This window comes from Phaseolus vulgaris, chromosome 7 (assembly GCF_000499845.2).
Source record: "Phaseolus vulgaris cultivar G19833 chromosome 7, P. vulgaris v2.0, whole genome shotgun sequence".
NCBI classification, from domain to species: domain Eukaryota; kingdom Viridiplantae; phylum Streptophyta; class Magnoliopsida; order Fabales; family Fabaceae; genus Phaseolus; species Phaseolus vulgaris.
Window position 1 is genome coordinate 17,575,098 of NC_023753.2, and position 23,670 is coordinate 17,598,767.

At 35.1% G+C, this 23,670-nt stretch overlaps 1 protein-coding gene across 1 annotated transcript in view; it reads left to right on the forward strand.

The window, feature by feature from the left end:
* The first annotated feature begins 2,615 nt into the window (after nt 1-2,615).
* LOC137827867 (transcriptional adapter ADA2a) overlaps nt 2,616-23,670 on the forward strand; it is a 36,968-nt gene continuing 15,913 nt past the window's right edge. The window contains exons 1-10 of the mRNA XM_068634222.1: nt 2,616-2,836; nt 3,511-3,566; nt 3,657-3,835; nt 5,229-5,294; nt 5,443-5,568; nt 5,656-5,728; nt 15,781-15,841; nt 15,919-15,977; nt 16,070-16,147; nt 22,896-23,121. Coding sequence (XP_068490323.1) covers nt 2,778-2,836; nt 3,511-3,566; nt 3,657-3,835; nt 5,229-5,294; nt 5,443-5,568; nt 5,656-5,728; nt 15,781-15,841; nt 15,919-15,977; nt 16,070-16,147; nt 22,896-23,121 — 983 coding nt within the window. The 5' untranslated portion in view covers nt 2,616-2,777. The remainder of the gene's footprint in view (nt 2,837-3,510; nt 3,567-3,656; nt 3,836-5,228; nt 5,295-5,442; nt 5,569-5,655; nt 5,729-15,780; nt 15,842-15,918; nt 15,978-16,069; nt 16,148-22,895; nt 23,122-23,670) is intronic.

Genomic DNA, 23,670 nt, shown 5'->3' on the forward strand with positions numbered 1-23,670 from the left:
TGGGAATTAAGGTCAATAGGGTTCTCTTTCTGCAAATAATAGTAGTCTCACTGTTAACCATCACGAAAGTGTGTGACATGAACGGAATTGCTAAGACATAGATTGGGACAAAGGAGATAAAGTAATTGTTCAAGTAGATCACTTATGGATCAAGGTAAATGCCTATTCCTTCTTGATTGTATGAATGTGTGTGAGAATCATAATATGAAAAAAATCTGTATGTAAACATGAATGTATGAGTTCATTATCATGTTTTATTTACATTTTAAGCTTGAAAAGAATAAAAAATAATAACTAATTTTTATACTATAAGTTCTTATCTTTATCTTTTAACTATAATTTGTTGGTTATGTTGGTTTGAAGGGAATCATATTATTTGTGTGTGTTCTTGCCAGTTGACTTGGTCGCCGGTGACTTATGCAGGCGAGCTCGGACTCCGTCTGTATCGTGGTAGAACTCGTGCTTTCCTTAATATCTGGATGTTGTTCCTGTTGAGACAGAGGGCGCCCTAACGTCCGATTGCACTCCGACGATCAAGTCAGTACAGGACTTATAAGAAACAAGAAGTATCTAATATAATGCTTAGTAAAGTGTTAGCCAAGCGTTAGAAACATCCTACCTTCACCTAGGGTTTCAACCCCTTTTTATAACCACACATGCAGCAAATGCACTTGAGATAAGCAAATATTAACTGACAATAAGCACATTATCTTATATCTCTAACAGAAAATCACCTGCCACATGCACCAATGACCTTTAGGTGCTAAACTGCAGGCCACACTCTGTTATACATACACCTCCCTATATTTTTAGGGTTAACAACAAATATTTTATGTGCAGCAAATAAATAAAATATCTCTTTATATTTTATATTATATCTTTATAAAATATCTCTTTATATTTTATATTTAAACACATGCAACTTGAATTTAAATCATAGCACATCATAAGAAAACTAGGCCCATTAACCAAACAGGCCCAACACCGCTACCTTGACTCTAAGTCCATGGCCGAGCTGACCTCTGCCCCGAGAACCGAGTAGTAGCCGGTCCAAGACCGAGGACCGAGTTCCGAGTTCCTGTCCGGTACAAAAGTTAACTAATATCTTTCATTTAGATCGAGTGATATCCAATGATGTGTGTAGAAGAGGAAGAGAGGTAGGGGTGGCAAAGCGGGCCAGCCCGCCCCGCACTTGGCCCACCCCGCAAAGTTATTGCGGGTTAGAATTCCCGACCCGCACATAAGAGCTGGCCCGCGTTTTTTTTTTAAATTAAATATTATTTTTTTTACATTTTGTTCTTAAAAAATTGTCAAATTAAACCTATATATTTGTTACTATCAAATCCAAAAAAAAAATTTCTTCCTTTTCAAACATAGTCAAACATCAAAAAATTAAACATTAAGATAAATATCAAATATCACTATTCTTCCACTTCCAAAACATTAAACATACCTAATTCCAAAACATAAAACATAAACATAAACATTAATTAAAAAACATTAAACATAAACATTATTGACATTCTTCCATTTCAATAACATTGGATGTCGCCTTAGAAGAAATTTCATCCATTTTTTCATAATTATAATCTTTCCCGTCATCTACACACATTAAAATAATGACATTTTTTTTTTCTTGCGGGTTAGCGGGCCAGCCCGTCCCGCCCCGTTGCTGGCCCGCATGGGCCGCGGGTTAGCGGGTTGAAAAGGTTAGCCTGCCCCGCGTTTTTTACTTGCGGGCCGCGGGCCAGCCAGCATGACCTGCCCCACTTTGCCATCCTAAAAAAAGGGATTAGCTTGAACAATGTTTTCCAAATTCTCCCTTAAACATAAAGAACCTTGAAAGTTACATAATGTGTTTTTTCATTTTAGTCTCGCTTTTGTCTTGAAAGTGATAAACTACTTTTTTTTTTCTTTTTCTTTTCATTGTATAGTTAATATATTTAACACAATATAATACAAATAAAATAATATTAAAATAATCTAAATACAAATATTAATTATTACATAAATTTAACTAACACAAATATTTAATAATATAATAAAATAATAATAATTAATAAAATTAATAATAAAATAAAATTTTAATATAACACAAACATATATAGTTATTTATAATAAACAAATTATATAATAATAATTATTATTATAAATATAATAATATTATTTAATATAAAATTATTTTCTTATTATAACTTTTAAATTATTTATTTTTATATAACAGTTTATTATTTTCATAATTTTACATATGAGTATTTTTCATTAAATAAGTAGTATTTTATTTAAAAATAATTATTTAATATAGTACTAGAAAACTCATATTTTAAAAGACAAAAGATAAATTTATAATCTTATATTTTATACATTTAAAAAGAAATTTAAAACTATCTGACAATCTTCACTTCATTTACAATTTTCAATTAAATTTTTCAACTTCCACCCTAATATATCACAATCTAATGAGAATGACCTTGTTTACACTTTCTTCCCAAATTCTTATATATCCACCTCCTCAAATTTTCATATATAAAAAACCCAACCTTTTTATTAGAAAAAAATTACACCCTTACACTTTCACATAAAGGAGACCATATACAGGAGAGGAAAAAAAAAGTAAAGAAAAATTAAAATGACTTCTGTATTCTGTTTTTTTAGTTATAGTAGTTTAACTCTTTACTTTGTCCATTTTGTTCTTTCAATCTTTTCTTCAAATTTTCACCTATTTCCTTCCGTATTGGAGGACCGTTCCTTTTAGCGGCAGTAAGTGGCGTCAAGAAATGGGTCGCTGCCGTGCGGCGTCGGCGTCGGGCCCCGCCGACGATGACCCCAACCTCAGGTTGCTTTCCTTTTCCGATTACTATAAGCGTTTTTCTTTCCATTTTCGCCTTTCCACCTTGTTCACTGTGAAATTAATCGAGCTTGGTGACTAGGGAAATTATCTACAAAGATAGGGTTTACAATGTCGTGCTATGGAACGTGCTTTTCAACTCTCTTTAATGCTATACTCGCGTTTTTTTTTTGTTTCAATTTTGACGTGTGGACTTTGTTACTGTGAATTCAGTCAAGCGTTAAGGTACAATGCTCTACTTAAAATAATCGAGGGTTTCGAGTTTTTCAGAGACTTGATTCACTGGACTTAGGAGGAGGTGTCATTTCATGTGTTCTAACAATATAAACAGTGCATTGTTTAATTGGTGATGGAGAGGATTTGGGTGTACAGGATCAGGGTTTGAGTTTGCAGGGACTACATACAATCTTTATTGATCAAAGAGAATTTTCTCTGTTTTGTGTGTGATTCAGGCCACTACTAGGAGTTCTATACATTGTCAGTTTTTTTCCTGACATAAAAGATAAATGTATATCTTTTTTGGTACTAGAATGATTTTATTTCGTTGTAGATTTTGTTTGTGGGCATGCCCATGGATACATTGAAATTCTTCTTGAATGCTTCCTACTAGCTGCTACATATTTTTGTTGTAATGTTGTTTCTTTCGTTGCTTTCTTTTTTAGATTAAAGAGAAAAAAGGCTGCTCTGAGCACCGAAAATTCAGAAACTTTACCTACAGGTGATTTTGTTATGATCACATCTCATGGCTGCCCTCTTTTCCAAAAGGTCCATTTGCGTATTCTTTGACACTTTTTTCTAAATGTGGTAGGCCAAGGAATAGCTAATAGCAAGGTATCTCTTTATCACTGTAATTATTGCAACAAAGATATTTCGGGGAGGATTCGCATCAAGTGTGCTGTGTGTCAAGATTTTGACCTCTGCATAGAGTGCTTCTCTGTTGGTGCTGAGGTGACACCCCACAAATGCAATCATCCGTATCGGATTATGGTAAGCCTTCTACACATTGTTACTTTTCTTATTTACTACTGTCATAGAATTTGCATCTTCATATTTTTTTCTCTAAGATATTGGCTATGAATTGTAAAATCAGAGAAACTAAGAACTAAAGATTAAAGAGTTCTTCTGTCATTGATTTTCTGAGTCTCTCAACAAGTATTTATGGTACAGAGATTAGAAGCAGTTATGGTAACTGCTAGTAACAGAGTTGACAGTTATGATATCAGAAAAGTCAACTATAATACCTGAAATGACTGCTATGTTAAGAAACTGCAGCTGACATAACTAACTACAGTTGGCAGGGCAGAGACTAATCTATTGCTCACATAAGAAGCTATAACACTTAGCTAATGTACAATCCATTATACTCTATTATTTTTTTTTCAAAGGCTAACGTGTTTTTCTGTTGTTTATTTTCTGAATCTCTATATTGTACATGCTAACTGCTTGTAACAGAATTAACTGTTATATTAACTGCTTGTAACAGAATTAACCGTTATATTAACTGCTTGTAACAGAATTAACAGTTATATTAACTGTTTTTAAGACAGCTAAGATGAACCAAAAAACAGCTAGGATAACAAACTGCAATTGACATCACTAACTACAGTGGGTAAAGGCTAATCTATTGCTCACAACAAAAGTTAAAACACTTAAAGTGTGTTTGGATAGTGAATTTCACAATTTCAAGGAAATATAAAAGTACATTAATTTGATTTTTTTAATTTAAATTGTTTCATTTTCAAATGCTTTGTTACGATAAGACAATTCATATATATTGAGCTTTAAAGTTTTCTATCAAACAACATATTTTGTCATAAAGCTATTCAAATTCTCTATAAAAATGAATTATACTCTAAAAATTCTCCATCCAACACATTATTAAGCAAATATTCAATCACATAGACTCTTATGAATGATTCACAAAAGCTTCTTCCTTCCGTATGGTGCTTGTCTTTCCTTATAATAAAATTTTCTTTCATCAAAAGAAAGGTAGTAGTTTGTTGCTTGACAAACTAGATTGTTAGTAGTTTGTTGAATAGTTACTTAATCAGGGACATAATTGCATAATGATGATAACTTTTATTTGTAAATTTTTTGCATTATTGCATAAATGACGATAGCAATTTTTTTCCTTTGAATAATTTTTCTGAATGCACATGATATTTCTTTCCTTTGTCTTCACTTTATGGTCTTACCAGATGATAAAAACTGAATGGGAGTTCTCAGCTTTCTTGATATGCATGCTACCATAATAATATTCTTGTGATAAAAGTAATAAAAATTCCTTGTGTATGAAGGTTCCAACATATGTGCATCCATGTTCAATGTTAGTATATTGACGTATTAATTTAAGTTTTAAAGCATTTTCTTTTTGGTACAGGATAATCTATCTTTTCCACTTATATGTCCAGATTGGAATGCAGATGAAGAGATGTTACTTTTAGAGGTATGAGATTTTAGTACGGGGAAAACTCCTGTGTTATTTTTTTTCTTTTGCTATATGTTAAATATTGTATCCTAAATGATTTTTGTCTTTTTATATTACTTATCACATGTTATCTAAAATTGTGTTTCTAAATGAATTTTTCTCATAGGCCATTGAGATGTATGGATTCGGGAATGGGAATGAAGTTGCAGAATATGTTGGAACAAAAAGCAAATCTCAATGTATTGACCACTATAATGCTGTATATATGAATTCACCATGTTTTCCTCTCCCTGTAAGACAATTTGAGAACCATGTCATTAATATAATACATGCAACCATCATTTGAATGCATAGTATAATTGTTCATATGCACACCCAGGATTTGTCTCATGTTATGGGAAAGAGCAGAGACGAACTCTTTGCCATGGTTAAGGTACATGAAGCCAAAAAAGGTTTGTTTCTCAAGAACTAAAAATCATAACATTAGGAGATTTTGCATGCAAGACTTGATTAGTTTGTTTCATTCCATGACTTTACATGCATAATATGTAACCAACTAGTTGAATTGATAGGATTTAGGAAGTCATAGAGTTGAAAGAAATAAATGAAATGTATTTCTGAGTTGTCTTTACAAATGTGATTACAGTCTCAATTTATAGACGGTTTACAACCTAATTAAGGAAATAAATGATAGGTAATGAAAGCAAGAAATAATAGGTAATTAAAGCTATACAAATCAAATTAAATCACTAAAAGATACCAAATATGTCCTAACAAATAGAGAATGAAATCTGCACTTAATTACGGAATAATTGTCTCCTAATTATGCAACACTCCCTCTCAAGTTGGTGAATGTATATCTATCATTCCCAACTTGCAAGTAAGATCTTTGAACTGTTTTGTGGGAAGTCCCTTAGTAAACATATATGCTAATTGAAGTCTTGAAGGGATGTACTCGGTAGCTATAAGACCATTATCCAACTTCTCCTTAATGAAATGTCGGTCTATCTCTACGTGCTTTGTTCGGTCATGTTGAACTGGATTGTGTGCAATACTGATGACGGACTTATTATCACACACCAAACCCATACGAGCTTCATATTTTATTTTGAGGTCATCGAGTATGATCTTCATCCACAATAGTTCACAAACTCCTTGAGCCTTGACTCTAAATTCTGCTTATGCACTTGATCTTGCAACTACATTTTGTTTCTTGCTCCTCCATGTCACTAGATTTCCACCCAGGAACTTGCAATATCTTGTGGTGGATCTCCTATCAACAATTGATCCTGCATAGTCAACATCGGTATATATTTTCATGGATATGTTTTCCCCTTTTTTGAATAGCAATCCTTTCCCTGGAGAGGCTTTTAAGTATTGAATAATTCTATTTACTGCTTGCAAGTGTATTTCTCTTGGATCATGCATGAATTGGCTAACCACACTAACTACATAAGCTATGTCTGGCCTAGTGTGTGATAGATAAATGAGTTTTCCCACAAGTCTTTGATATTGTGTTTTCTCCACCTTTGGATTTTCCTCATCATTCCCAATCCTATGATTTTGCTCTATTGGCACTTCAGTGGTCTTGCAACCCAACTTACCAGTATCTTTGAGAAGATCAAGGATGTATTTTCTTTGAGAAATAAAGATGCCCTGTCTAGAGTAAGCAACCTCTATCCCAAGGAAGTACTTCAACTTTCCAAGATCCTTCATCTCAAATTTAGCAGTCAGTCTCTCCCTCAAAGTTTGTTTTTCAATTTCATCATCACCTGTAATAATCATATCATCTACATAGACCAAAAGTAGAGTAAGTTTACCATTTTGAGAATGTTTTATAAACAGAGTATGGTCACGTTGGCTTTGTCAGTACCCCAAAGGTACCATAGCTTGAGTAAACCTTCCAAACCAAACACAAGGTGATTGTTTAAGACCATATAGGGTGTTCTTAAGTTTCTACACCTTATTCCCTTCATTAATAGCACCATAACTAGGTGGAATCTCTATGTATACTTCTTCTTCCAAGCTAACATACAAGAAGGCATTTTTAACATCAAATTGATGCATCTCCCAATCAAAATGCGCTGCCAGGGAGAGAATAATCTTAATTATATTCATTTTTGCCACTAAAGCAAAAGTGATGGAGATCAAGATCAAGAAGAAATATAGGCCAAAGATCAAGGACAAGAGGAGGTAGAGGCCGAAGTTGAAGAAGCTCAAGAAGTCATTAGCTTACCTTATAGGCTTACAAGGAGCAAGTTTAAGGAATTAGGAAGTAGTGGTAGATTGTTTTCTCTTTTTATAGTGTCTCTTGTATAATGTTTAAATACATAGTCTTTAGGAAGGTGCTTAGAGGGAAACATTAGATATCTCTTTTGTAAAGCATCTTTAGGCTTTAGCTTAGAAAATTCTAGAAGCTTAGGCATTAGCTTAGGAGAGGCGTTAGCTTAGGAGACTCTTGAGTAGCTTAGGGTACAAGCTATTGTAGCTCATGACCGGCCCTTGCTCCTATAAAAGGAGGGCTTGGGTCCTTCATAATTCAGAATTGGAATTTGTAGTATCAAAACTCTCCCAAATTGGTGATTGAGTGTAGTGTGAACTTGTCTTCTCCTCTTCCTAGTCTCATCTTGAGAGCCTTGGTTCCCTCAAGTGGCGACAATTCACACTTATCTTGGAGCATTCATACTTCAAGTGGCGTGTTCATCAACCAAGAACTTCAACCACATAAGTCTTCTTTCTTCTCCATCTTCTCCTTTCATTTTCATGCTCATATGAACTCTAAAACATGTCTTAGGTTCTTTTCTAGCAATTTCATTCGGTGCTTTTGCTTTAGCTCATGATTTGTTCGTTTCATCTTCTCTTTTGCTGGATTCAATTGGTTCTTCTTCATTTCCTATTGATTTGTTCGGTGCATTTCATTTCCTAAGCAATGTAAACGGTTCATTTGCTTTCTTACCTCTTTTAATCGGTTCAATTGGCAAGAAATGGGTCTTCCATGTGAGTTTGGTGTTTGGTGCAAGTTTTGGTGAGTTCTTGAAACATAGAACATTGATCCATTTATAAAAGTGCCTATTCATTCTCCAACTCAAGTTGATTCCATAAAATGTCAAAGAATCATCTATATCTTGCTATTGGAATCATATCAAAAAGTCTCCCCATAATCAATCCCATAGGTTTGAGTATACCCTTGTGCAACCAACCTTGCTTTATACAGATCTAGTGTGTCATCAGACTTATACTTAATTGTGTATATCTACCTATAACCCACTGCCTTCTTATCTTTTTGTCTCTCTACAATCTCCCAAGTCTCATTCCTTTCTAATGCACTCATTTCTTCATTCATGGCTTGAATCCAGTTCTCATCTTTTAAGGTTTCTTGGACTGATGTAGGGATTCTAATAGAATCAATAGCTGAGAGAAAACTTCGGTGGTGTTGCACAGAAAGTTTTTTTGTAGACACAAATTGGAATATAGGATATTTGGCACAAGATCGTTTTTCTTTTCTCAAGGCAATGGGTAAATCATCTAGGTTAGGTTCAAAAACAGGATTTAAGGTGTCCTCAAGAATCTCACGCGTATGAGTTCTTACCTCCAGTTCGGACAATTGAAGTTGTTATAAGACCAGGACGGGTTCTTGTTTGCTGATATTGTTTCCCAACAAATTTGTCCTTATTATTCTTCTCTGGTAATGATTCTGGCGCAGGGTCTTTGTCATTCTCCTTAAGAATGAAATCCTGCAACAAAGGAAAAGGTGACAACTCAAGGACCTCAGCTTCTTGAATACTCTCCTGAAGCTGAGAACTAGGAAAGAAAGACTCTGTTTCATGGAGGGTGACATCCTTGGAAACATAAAATTTACGATATTGAGGGTGATAACATTTGTACCCGTTTTTTTGGGGGCATAACTGATGAAGACACATTTGATGGCCCGATGATCTAACTTACCCCCGATAAGGACTATGAACATGGACAAAAGCACGACAACCAAAGACACGATTTTGAATACTAGTTAAAATGGGAATAGAAGGATAGAATGTGGTCATAAGCTGAATAGGAGTAACACCCTCTAGAGAACCCGAGAGGGTAATCTATTAATCAAATAAGTAGTAATCAAGACAACTCCCCCCAATAAGATCAAGGAACATACGTTTGGAAAAGTAAAGCTCTAGTAACCTCAAAGAGATGACGATTTTTCCTTTCAGCAACCCCATTTTGTTAAGGAGTGTCCACACAAGTTAATTCATGAACAACTCCATTTTCTTTAAGGAACTTGGAAAGGTTTTGGTTCACATATTCTCTTCCATTATCAAAACACAATCTCTTAATTGAACTTTCAAATTGTGTTTGAACCATTATGTAAAAATTTACAAACAGGTGACAAACTTCAGACTTATCTTTCATGAGGAATATCCAGGTAACCTGAGTACAGTCATCAATAAATGATACAAACCATTTTGCACCCGAGATATTAGGAATAGGTGAAGGTCCCCATACATCTGAGTGAATAAGATCAAAAGGTTTAAGACTTTTATTACCTTTGGGAAGAAAAGTTGTCCGATGGTGTTTAGCAAACTAACAAACATCACAATGAAAAGACTCAGCAGACACTTTTGTAAATAAAACAGGAAATAAGGATTTTAGGGTACTAAATAGAGGATGACCAAGACGTCTGTGTTGAAGCCATATCTGAGAGGATGACCAAGATTCAGGGCCTTTTTGAAGATTAGAAGTGTGTGGTTGTAGTCTAGCACACTTTTTATTTTCTTCATGGTGTAAATAATATAATCCGCCTTGCTCTTTAACAATTCCAATAGTCTTCCCAGTGGCAAGATCTTGAAAAACACAATAGGAATGAAAAAATACCACTACACAATTTAAATCTTGGGTAACCTTTTGAATAGACAAGAGGTTATTAGATAGTTTGGGAACATGAAACACATTTTTTAAAGGAAAGGAAGGTTGAAGGTGGATGTTATCACAGGGGGTATTGGAACCATTAGCAACAGTAATATGTTGGTTAACAGATAAAGTAGTGTAGGATGAAAAATAAGAGGAATGAGGTGTCATATGATCAGTAGCACCAAAGTCTATAATCTACATATTTTCAGTACTAGAAGCATTAAAGGATAAGAAATGAGAACTCTTACCACTCATAGTTAAGGAACAATAGCTAGATGTCTTACTAAGGGAGTCTATGAGAGCTCAAAATCAACTAAGCTTTTGCAGATTGGCAAAATTTGGTTTTGTTCACAAAAAAAAATTGTCGAAATTTTTTTCTGGCAGCGGTTTACGGCGGCGGTGGTCAACGGTTGGCAATGGTAGTCAACGGTACAAGGTGGTGGCTAGTAGAGAGAGAAAAAAAATAGTTGCATCATTGAAGACGGCCAAAAAAATAATTGTAGCAATGAAGGCTACTTAAAAAAATAATTGCAGCAATGAAGGCTGTCCAAAAAAAAATAAAAATTGCAGAAGCATCCAGATTGAGAGCTCTGATACCAAGTTGAAAAAAATAAATGAAATGTATTTCTGAGATGACTTTACAAATGTTATTACAGTCTCAATTTATAGATTGTTTACAACCTAATTAAGGAAAGAAATAATAGGTCATTAAAGCTATACAAATCAAATCACTTAAAGATAACAAATCGGTCCTAATAAATAGAGAATGAAATCTGCACTTAATTATGGAATAATTATCTCCTAATTATGCAACACATAGATATAATATATAATAGAGATATTGAGAAGAAAGTTTGAGTTTCTCACTTTGGCACCCAAGTTTGTTTTTGTTTTTTTACAGCACTTTGGCACTCAAGTATATATGTGTGTGTAGAAAGGAGCAATGAGTACATTGATAGAAAATAAAGCAAAGCAAATAGTGTGTGCAGATGGCGACGTGCTACAATTCATAATTGGGAGAAGACAACATTTTACAATTACAAGTTCATATAATATATTATCTAAAGTTTTAATCTAGTACTTCCCTTCAAGCTGAAGCAAGTTGATCATTCAAGTTGACATAATTAGTTGAAATTTCCTTGGCCAGAATCTTCTCTCGAATAAAACAATAGTCAATCTTTATTTGTTTGGTTCTTTCACAGAACACTTAGAGGTGATGTGAATGGTTGTCACACAAAATCTTAACTCTTGAAGAAGTTGTTTAATCCATATCAATTCACTAATGATTTTTCATAATTCTATACTTTGCTTTTGCATTAGATTGTGCAACAACAATTTGTTTCTTACTCTTCCATGAGATAATATTACCTCCAATGGGTATACAATTCCTAGTAGTAGATCTCCTATTTATAGGACATCTTGCCCAATCAACCTCACTATACCCCCAAAGATTTGGGTATTTCTTTTTCATATAACATATGCGGGCCTATAACTCTCTTAATATAAATTAGAATACCAATCACAACATTCTGTTTATCAATATGGGGAGCTTGCATAAATTGACTAACAAAACCTACTGCAAAAGAAATGTCAGGTCTTGTGATTTTGAGATTAGTGTTTTAAAAACATTGAAAGAGCACCAACAATCTTAAGAATCCTCACATGCAGTGTTAGAAACAATAAAAGAAGAGTTGGAGTCCTTACTAGTCATGGTTAGAGAGCAAGTACTGGAAGAAGGCTTATTGAGAGAATCCATGAGAGTGTTTAGGTGTTCAGTTTCAGCTTGAAGGGTAGGTATTCTCTCTACATTGTAGTTGAAAAAGCCTTGCCAATACTTTTAGAATAAAAAATTTATTGATTTGCCTTTTTGAGGATTGACCCTTCAATTTCATTAAGCGATTGGGCCCTTCTCCTTTCCATGTAGCTCTAAGCAATTTTCTTTAGTGTGCCCAAGTTTCTTACAATAGGAGCACCAATGTTCTTAAGTGAGTGCCTTTCTAGAAAGCAAGGCAATTCCCTCATAAAATGGCCCTGCGAATCTTGAGAAGAACTTAAAATCTTGAGATCGTTCAATAACTTGAGCAAAAGAATAACTTCGCCAGTCGGGGAACACATTAGATATTTACCTAAACCTGTAGGTCCTTGAGCAGATCCTACATTAGCTCCAAGACGTTGGTCTCTAACTAGAAAAGTAAATGCTTGAGCTTGAGAAGCTTCTGGACCAGTGGGCCCATAAAACTCACTAGGATAAGCGTTATTACAATTTTCAAATGTCAAATTTTGATATTGGTTTAGTTCAATCCACAGACCCATTAGGATTCCATAATACTCTGCAATAGAGAGAATTTCTTGTTGATGTGAGTTGATTTTAGGATTGCACATTTTATTGGTTGCTCTTTATTTGAGATTTTTGAATTAGCAATTTAAGGTGAGAACCCTAAGAACATTCTCATTGGACACGAACTTAATCAAGTGGTTAAGTAAGTGTGAAGGTTCACTTCAAAAGGGCAAAAAGAAAAGACAATTATAAGGTGACAAATGATGCAGCGGAATTAGAGATAAGGAACAATTAAAGAGAACCAACAATTTAAAGACAACATGAAGGAATATAGAGGAAGGGGAATGGAAGGCGCAAAAAGGAATTGAAAAGGTGAAGAGATGAAGAGAACTTATGGGAGAAAGGAAGTCACGCCACTTGGAGTAGATGGTCTCCAAGATGAGTGATGCAAGAGCCGTCACTTGAGATATTACCCACCCAAGATAAGACCCAGCGCTGCCACTTGGGATTTACCCACCCAGATAAAACCCAAATAACTCAGAGTACTCAGACTCACAAATTCACTCAAGCAGAGTTTCTTTACTTCCAATTTCAAGTTGAAAATACATGACGCAAGACACCCTATTTATAGGATGGGGTGCCTTGGTGGGCAAGATGGGTGAAGGGTAGAAATGGCAAGGGAGAGGGGCTACCTAGGGTGTTGACCATGGTCAAAACTGCACCTTTAGGCAAAGCTTCTAGAAGGTAGGTTAAAAACCCTAAGTCTAGGTGCCTTGTCTTGAAAAAGTGGGCTTGGTACAAACCCATTTCGCTAAGTACACTCCCTTTTATGCTATGTGAACCTACTCTAGCGTATTTTGCTATTTGGACCCCCAAAGTGAGCTCATTTATTTACAAACATGTTTTTGTCTTTTAAAAAGACCAGAAGAAAGAACATTTGGTATTCTGGTCTATGCCCAATTCTTCTTTTGGTAAGGTCCGTCTGATCTTTGGTGGGGTCTTGACTTGATTGCTGAGATGACTACTCACAGTGTAAATTGTCTCGAGTCCTTGGTCATCTTCTTGGCTACTTGGATTGTATCACCTGTTTTGCACCAAATATCTTACTTTCTAACTCATAGCAAGTAGAGATATCCTATTTCATAGAGTAAGTATTTCCAAGATATTCTCAAATTTCTTGTGCACTTGAGTAGAACATGTATTTTCGATTGATATGTATAGTCATGGCCCCAAAGGAACTTTATGATACGTGAGCTATAATTGTCTCAAATGTGAAAATTAGGATTAGGATTATCCTAAGATACAACCTCCCTTTCAATATGATTAAGCCTATGTATTCCCTTCAATGTGTCTTGGATGATATGAGCCCATTGAAGGTAGTTTCAAATGTTGAGACGATTATCTTTGGGCAAGTGCAGAAGATTGACATTACTTGATGGAGAAATTGTAGTGGATAAGGAATTGGTTGCTATGCCAAGAAATTCCTTTTTTTAATTACCAAACAGGTTAGAAACCAACAAATAAAAAAGGAAATGTGAACAATACTCCTTCGAAGGAGATACAAAAATTGAGGCAAAAGGTCTAAATAGATTTGAAACTGTCACCTATAGGCAACTCGGATGCTGACAAACAGTGGCTCGTGAAACTTGCGTGCAGACGCTCATGGCTGCTTCAGTGCGGTGTGACTCTAGGTGGCGGTGCACAACTTGGTGTGGTTGCTAGTTAGAATGGATACTCTGTTGGCGACAATGGCGATTGAGATTGTGGTAGTGAGACAAGAATTGGTGCACTCCAAACAACTCTAAAAAGATAACCACAACTAAGTTGGCAACAAATAAGATGTGAAAGCATAGCATCCAAGATTTGGTTCTTTAAATTCAATTATAAACTTCTGATTTGGATATGGAGGACTATAATTGGGTTTCAGGCTCTGAGCTTTATCATAGATTTCTTAGAAACTGGACTTTAAGCGTAACTCAACCTAAAAAATTTGGCTTAATAAGGTGAGGTTTGCACCCATGCTATAATTTAGCCATATTTCTAGTTGATGTGGGATCTCCAATAAGATAATGTTTCACTTACCTCTTTCTCTAGGTTGTCGTAGTGTCCTTGACCAAGAAACCAAAGCATTATTGATGCGGACCATGACAAGTAGTTCTTTCCTTTGAGTTTTCAATAGTAATGTTAGGTGTTATAGAAATAGACAGAATTGGACCAAAGGAGAAGAGTGAAGACATGTTTCTTGGTCACGAAAATTGTAAAAAAAAAGTCACCTTTAAACAAAGGACCAAAGGAGAAGAGTGAAGACTCCTGCTCATCAATGACCGAAAAAAGATAACACCTAACTGTGAGTTTACTGGAAAATAATTGGTGGAAAAAAATTAATGGCTGGTGTTGGTGGTGGACATCAGTGGTGGCAGACAGGGATGGCCAATGGCAGCAGGTTCTGATGGAGAGCGGTGGACGGAAATAGAGAGCAGAATGGGAATTGTACTTGTTTTGATTCCAACATGAGATATTCAGATGACGAGTCTGAGTTGCTCACTTTGTCACCCAACTGTATATTATATATTATGTTATACACACACATATCAAAAAGGGAGCAATGAGTATGCTGCCATAAAAGATAGCAGAGCAACCTGTGGCAGCAGGCTAAAATTCATAATAGAGGAGAAGAAAACACTTTTTGATAATTACAAGTACATATAATATATTATCTAAAGTTTAAATCTAATTAATAGAAGTGCAATTACAAACATGTATTCATTTAGAATCTTGTAAATATGTTAGAATCCTACAGATATAGTACCTGATGATATTAGGATCAATTAGATGATTCTGTATATATATTATTAGCCTAAAATGGGATAACTGAATACTATAATTAGGTTTTCTCCCCTATAAATTAACTAGCTCAGTTGAGATCTAAACACACGAAATTGATCATATGCCTTCTTTGTTTCTCTGTTCTGAACATATACAACTAGTTCCATGATTTTAGTTGGAAAGGACTTAGCTTAAATAGGAGGAGCAGGAGGAGGAACCTTTTGTGAAGGGGAAACCTTCAAAAGAGATTTCTCTCTTTTTCTTTGTAGTAATGCCCATTACATGTGTTTGGTAATTTTTGAAAATTAAGTTCTTTTACTAACATCCTAGCACTTGGGGAATCCACCACCCTTAAAAGCTAGTAGTTGAGGAAGAGAATCAAATACTTAAATACTCCACTGAGCATCTCATATACTCAATGTGGGACATAAACACACCCAAAATACCCAAGTTCCTATTATTGTTCTACATTTTAAAACCCATTACATGTTATTCCTGCAGAATTTTCTCCAACTGCTGAGCTTATGCTGAAAGAAGAAGCTCCCTTCTCTGATGTAGTAAGGTACAATTCACCCTTTAACTGTGATTATTTGAATCAATCATTTATGAATCTGCTAATTCTTTGGCGTAACATCTCAGCTATGAAGAAACAAAGAAGGAAGAAATCAATAATCAAGCAATCTCCAGGTTAACCTCAGGTACTAACATATGGTGTGAGAAAAGTCTGTTTTCATCATTTTTGTACTGAAATTTTTATTGGGTATAACTTGTATGCATGATATGGGTTCAGCATGTGGCAAATCTTACTCAAGTACAATTAAGAAGGCTTCCAACTTGAGCCAAAGTAATGATGAAGTCAAGGTTGAAGGTATGTTTTTTTGAAGAATGCTGTGTGAAATACTGCCTCTTCATTTAGCATTGAGTTATTATTTCTTTTGGTATGTTACTTTCTCTTGAAAGAACGTAAACATCGGCTAGTTTAGGAATTTTGAATGACTAAATCTAAACTCCATATTTTAAAAGTATTTTTAAAGATCATTTTTCTTAAATGATTATTATTCTATAATTTGTGCATTGAGTGATAATTTTTAGATCAACACACTCAGGAGTTTTTGTTTCTAGAATAAATTGATCATTATTTGAGGATTGAGTTATTCTAGAACCAATTTGATGTCACCAAACTCTCAACAAATAGGAAAATATTTGACATTCCTAATTTGGGGTTGGACATAATTTCTCAACAAATCCAAACCTCACCAAACTATGGGACAATAAAATTTTATACACCCGCAACATTTCTTTGGGTTTGAAAGTTAAAGTTATAAGCTGAAGAAACTTGATACCAATTTTTGTATCAACGACATACTACTAGACCAAAAGTTATAGCTGATAGCTAGGGTTCAACTCTTTCTACTTAAGAGAGTAGCAATTCAAGTGTTATGATTTGATTGACATGACCCACTTGACCTTTGTCACATCACAAGACAATTGAGGCCACAAGACAATTCAGTTTTATTGCATATCTAAAAAATTAGGTAAATCATTGAAAACAAATTTGGGCTATCATGTTACAAACAAAATGGAAACAAGTTTGTATTTACATGTTTGGCGGCATGGACCTTGAGCTTCCGAAAATTATACATAAATGTTAATGGCATACACGTTAGTGGCATAAATGTTAGATACACACACATACAAATAGCTGAAGCTGCACGGAAATTCTTTGAAAATATAAAAGACCTGAATGAAACTGAATCTTGGAATATGAAAAGATGCAAAAATTCTTCTGTTGTATTCCCACACTGTTGCCTTAGGAATCCTCCATGAATAGAATGAAACATATCCATGTAGCAGCAAAATCTTGTGTACAACTCGAGTGAACATATCGTGTTAAGGGATATCCAATTGAATCTCTCTAGCAAGCCACAATGCAGATGATATGTAATGTATTAAGAAATGGATTTTAAGCCTAACTCAACCTTATAAAACCGACTTATAAGGAGATGTTTGCACCCACTTCTAAACTATGAAATGTTCTTATCTGTAGTCGATGTGGGATCTTCAATACACCCCCCTCACGCCGATGCTGCCAACTCATGTGTGAGACTATATAATGAGTGGTTCGATAACAATCCGATAACGGGTGACCTGATTAGCCCAACAAACTCTCGCTAGGATAGACTCTAAATGACTCTGATACCATATTAAGAAGTATACCTCAAGCCTAACTCAATTTTATAAAACCTGCTTATAAAGTGAGGTTTGCACCCATTTATATATTATGAAATGTCCTTATTTCTAGTCAACGTGAGATTTCCCACAATATGAATTTGCAAGTCATTAATATTGGGTTCACCAAGTTTATCCACCCAATATATAATACAAGAACGGAGGCTATGCGACAATAGAGAACGACAACTTCTGCTGTCATGGCATCATATCAACCAATTGCAACATTATTTCCCATCAATGCAACAAATGCAATGATATAAGATTTGCTTCTATCGTTTGGAAACTAGCAGTCTCTCAGAGATATGTTGAACCAATATTTTTTTTGGAGATCTGGTTGTTTTGACTTCTATGAACTCTTCATTGTTATCTTCCCCCAATGACTAAATCATATGGAAGTCTAGTCTTACCAACTTTGAAGTATTTGCATGCAAGAAATTCACCTAATCTACCAGTAACTTTCACTTGAGTAGCATCAAAGGTACTAGTTTGTAGTCGTTCTCTCTTGCAAAAGGCCGGCAAACTAAAATGAGCTTCATCCAGAGATTCATCTATAGTTTCACCCAAACCAATAGGATCATAATCAACATGGATACTAATAGTAGAGGGCTGGCAAGTTTGATCTTTATTAAGAATTAGACTTTAAGCCTAACTCAACCCCATAAAACCGGCTCATGGGGGTGAGGTTTGCACCCACTTATATACAATGAATTGTCCTCATCTCTAGTCGATGTGGGATCACCAACACCCCCCCTCACGCCGAGAATGACAGCTCGTGCGTGGGATAACATATTATGGGTAGTCCGATAACGGCCCGATAGCGGGTGGCCTGGTAAACCCAACAAACACTCGCTAGGATAGGCTCGAATTGGCTCTGATACCATATTACGAAGTGGACTTTAAGCCTAACTCAACCCCATAAAACCGACTCATGAGGTTGAGGTTTGCACCCACTTATATACAATGAAAGGCTCTAATCTCTAGTCGATGTGGGATCTCCAACACACCCCCGTCACGTCGAGACTGCTAACTCGTGCGTGGGACTATATATTATGGGTGGTCCGATAGCGACCCGATAGCGGGTGGCACGATAGGCCCAACACAAACACTCGCTAGGATAGGCTTGAAATGTCTCTGATACCATATTAAGAAGTGGACTTTAAGCCTAACTCAACCCCATAAAACCGGCTCATGGGGTGAGGTTTGCACCCACTTATATACAATGAATTGTCCTCATCTCTAGTCGATGTGGGATCTCCAACAATCTTCAAAGTTCACATTATTATGCAACACTGCCCCACTGAACCTGCTTGTGGATCTTCTTTAATAGTCCAGTCAACAGTAAATGATTCTTGTTCACCGCAAAATGGTGGGGAAATTATGCTTCCAGAATTATTATCCTTCATTTCAGAAAAGCTGCTAATCTGAGCAGGTTTGGTCTTGAAACCATTGGCCCGTGCATAACTGAAATCTGGTGCAGTTTTCCAATCAGCAGGTGGCCAGTTTGGGCATTCTCCAGTCTTCCTTCTTGGAATGATCCGTTCATTTGCTAATCGGACATGATCTGAAGGTTACAAATTATCAGACTCTGCAAGTGAAGAAACAAAAGACAAAGTCCAAACAGGTTCTTGAACTGGAAGTTTAGGTACTTTTTTGCTAATCAAAATTAAAAATTCTATTTGCTCTAGAGGAACTAGATTCTGCCATGGTTAGCATATGAAGGAAATTTTCCAAGTGGAATTCAGAAGTCCTATCTAATAATAAACTAGAAAGCTCCATGAACAAGGAATGATAATCTGATTCTTTAGTGGTGTTAAAATTGTTGCCCTGCAAAAGACAACTACATTCAACTTGTTTTTTTGATACACTGCCACAGGTCTTTATAACATTTATGTAGAACAGCTTCTCAATAACAATGACTTTCAGATGTTTGAAAATATCAAAACCAGAATGCTTGAGTTGATCATATTTATTAGTATGAACTTTATGAATTTAGCGATGCGCTTATGGCAGAGCCCAATCTATCAGTGACTTTTTTGAACTACAATCAACATGACCTAAATATATTGGTTCCCGAGTTACCACCTTTGAGATAACGGGAATACCAAAACTTTTCATGACGATGGAAAATTTTTCTTGCTCCATTTCCTTACTATTCTTGGTCAGTTCTCCAAAATAATGAAAGTCCAAGGTTATTTGAATGTTTAAATTCCCTTTTCAACTTATCATCACACCGCAGATGAGACCAAAGGAAGGATGCAACGAAATCCACTTATCTTGCATAGTGGGAAACTCCAATTTGGGAAGACATTTTTTTAGATAAATGACATCCTCAACACAACAAACCAGATTTTAGTCTATTAAAGGAAAAGAAAGAATAGGGTAAATCCCTTGTGTATATTGAACACATAAGGTTATGTTTATATAGGAAAAGAAACATATAGGCTAAGTCCATTACATAAATATGAAATATCTAACAATATCCCATAATATCTAATAATATCTAATTATATCTAATAATGTCTAACACTCCCCCTCAAGCTCCCCAGCTTGTTACAAATGTAATCAATCTTAGGCCCTCGTAAGGGTTTAGTAAAAATATCTACTAATTGTTTATTTGAATTAACAAACTCAGTCTTGATATTTCCCGATATAATCTTTTCTTGAATGAAATGACAATCAATCTCAATATGTTTGGTCATTTCATGAAAAATTGAATTTGAGTTAATATGAAGAGCAACCTGATTATCACATATAAGTGTCATTTGAGTGACCTCTCCAAATTGTAATTCTTTAAGTAACTATTTAAGCCATGTAAGCTCACAATCATCATCTGAATAACAAACGACTTTTGTATGGTTATTATGACCATATAACAAACCTTTTCCAGGGGAGCCTTTAATGTACTTCACTATACGAATGACTGCATTCCAATGATCTTCACATGGAAAATTAAGAAATTGACTCATCACACTGACTGCAAAGGAAATATCAGGATGAGTAGTAGTGAGATAGTTCAATTTTCCAACTAATCTCCTGTACTTCTCAAGATTTGAAAGAGGCTCCCCCTGATTGGGTAAAAGCTTGACATTGGGATCCATGGGAGTATCAACATATTTCGAATTCATCAACCCAATTTCCTCCAAAATATCCAATGCGTATTTTCTTTGAGAGATAACAATACCAGTATTGGATTGTGCTACCTCAATCCCCAAGAAATATCCGAGTTTTCCATGATCTTTGGTCTGAAAATGTTGACAAATGTGTTGTTTTACTTGTGAGATGCCATAGGGATCACTGCCTGTAAGTGTAAGAATTGATGGCTTAAATAAGATGGGGGTGAATTGTTTATCAAAGATTTTCGCAAAGATTGAATAAGAATGAACCTTTATCAAACAATCACAGATAAGTAGTTAAGGAAATCAATCAAACAATGATATAGAAATTGTTTACGGAATTTTAACCGATTGAAATTACGTTTTAATCGATTGTTTATATCAGCAGCAAAAGCAGAATTAAAACAAACAGTTATAAGGAGTGTGAGAGAGAGATTTACACAACCAATTTTATACTGGTTCACTCAACCTTGAGCTACATCCAGTTCCCAGAACAACCACTGGGTTCCACTAGTAATCACTTACAGATTACAACAACACAACCACAAAGAGGTGACCTTGAAAACCACAAGACCCACTCACCCTCTTTGCATCCACACACCTCAAGTCAGAACACCCTCTGACTTTGCAGGATTTCACACACACTTACAAGTTTATGAAAGCACAATTACAAGAATCATGAAAGGAATAGAAAACACCTGAGATTACAGAAACCAGGAAGTCCTATGATCAGATCTTGTTCCAGTGCAAAGCTAAACAACAATCTTGCAAATTTAGAAAAACTTCTTTTAAAACTAATCTCAATCTCCTTTTGTTTGATTTCAAACTGTGTAAGAACTTGTGTATTTTGTTTTGAAAGAAATGCTATATTTATAGCACTTAAAAAACTAGCCGTTCAAAGCAGCATTTATGCGCCAAAGCAATTTTGATCACACCCAAAACAGATTAACAGGTTTTCAAAAAACTATTAGGCAATGTTACAATCAACCGATTGAAAATTCGTTTTAACCGGTTGAATTCATTAGGTAGTTACATAACCAAGTCAAAACCAGTTTTAAAACCTTTAAACAAGCCAAGTGACAAACAACCGTTTATTTCGATAATTCAACCGGTTGTCTTTCTCTTTGCTTAGAAAAATACTTTTCTTTTTAAAACTGATTGGCAAGCTTTGTGCAAGGGTCATGAATTGATCTTTACATAGATTCTAAACACTCTAATTTAAACCCAAACCAAAAGCAACACAACTTCAAGCTTCATCATGGATTTGAAACATCAAAGTTCCCATGCTCTCCAGTAAGAACAATGTCATCAACATATACTACAAGATAGATACACCCAGCACTCGAGTGACGATAAAAAATTGAATGATCTGCTTCACTGCGAGTCATACCAAACTATTGAACAACATTGTTAAATTTTCCAAACCAAGCCCTAGGAGACTTCTTGAGGCCATAGAAGGATTTGCGAAGACGACATACCAATCCAGAAGACTCCTCTTGAGCAACAAAACCGGGAGGTTGCTCCATATAAATTTATTCTTGCAAATCCCTATTAAGAAAAGCATTTTTGACATCCAGTTGATTAAGAGGCCATTCTTGAAGAGTAGCCATAACTATGAATAAGCGAATAGAAGCCATCTTTGCCACTGGAGAAAAAGAATCACCATAGTCTAAACCAAAAATTTGGGTATAATCCTTAGCCACAAGACGAACTTTGAGACGATCAATAGTACCATTAGGACCAACTTTGATAGCAAAAGTCCCCCTGCAACTAACAACAGATTTCCTAGATGGTAATGGAACAAGTTCCCAAGTTCCATTATTCTGAAGCGCATTCATTTCATCAAGCATGGCCTGACGCCAACCAAGATGAGCTAAGGCATCACCTACAAATTTTGGAATGGATACATAAGAAATAGACGAAAGGCAGGTATAAAAGGGTTGAGATATGCATGTGTTTATATATTCTGTGTATCACTCATTAGTGGTGTTAGTCTGTTAACCCTTTTGAGGCAAATATTATATTAACCAAATTGAGTTCAGATCTAATCTCTCACTAATATTCTTTTTGACATTGGCCTATTTAATATGGAGCCCAACTAATAGTAATCCATGTTCATCTTAACCTACATATTTCCAGTACTTATGTCCTATGATATTTAAATGCTTCATAGTTTAAAAGAAATAGTTTGTCTTGTCAGCTGCTTGCTCAGATGGGAAATTAATAAATATAATTCTTTCATTGATATGTGGAAAACTGCATTTCATTTAGGAGAGTCTCAAGCAGATCGGAGCGTTGGAGAGAAGAAACCTAAATTATCAGGGGAAGATAGGCCTTCTATTACAGAGTTGAGTGGATACAGTTTTAAGAGAGAGGAATTTGATGTTGAATACGACAATGATGCTGAGCTAGTGTTGGCTGATATGGAATTTAGGAACACTGATACTGAAGCTGAACATCAAATGAAACTGCACGTGCTCCATATCTATTTAAAAAGGTACATCCGAGTACCTACTGTTTTTTGTGAAAGAAGAAAGCTTCTCACTTTTATGTATAAAGCAAAACCATATAGGTTTTATTAAATTATTCCTAAGTTTTACTCTTGGAAGAAATTGTACTCTTGGAACAATTCTATGTAATTATTAAATTATATCTATATTTTTACTTTCACATCTATCATAATAAAATTCTTTCATTATAAAAAAGATCAGACATTATTCTGTTTGTGCAAATTTTAAAATTGTCAAGCCATCCAAAATAGTCTCTAATCTTTACCCCAAGATTACCTGATTATGAGTTGAATATTGCATCTTCATTGGTTTCTATTTTATCTATTTCTTACTTAGGTGTTCGTTTTTAGGAATATGAATGCAATCTCATCTCACTAAGGAAATTTTCTGAATGTGCTTTAGTATTTTTTTCCACTTAGCATATTGATTTATTTTTAGCAAGAATGATTATGAAGATAATAATTAACAAGTACTATTTCGAGAGAACAATTAAAACATCTCAATTTCCATAGGACTCTTGAATGCCATGATTCTAG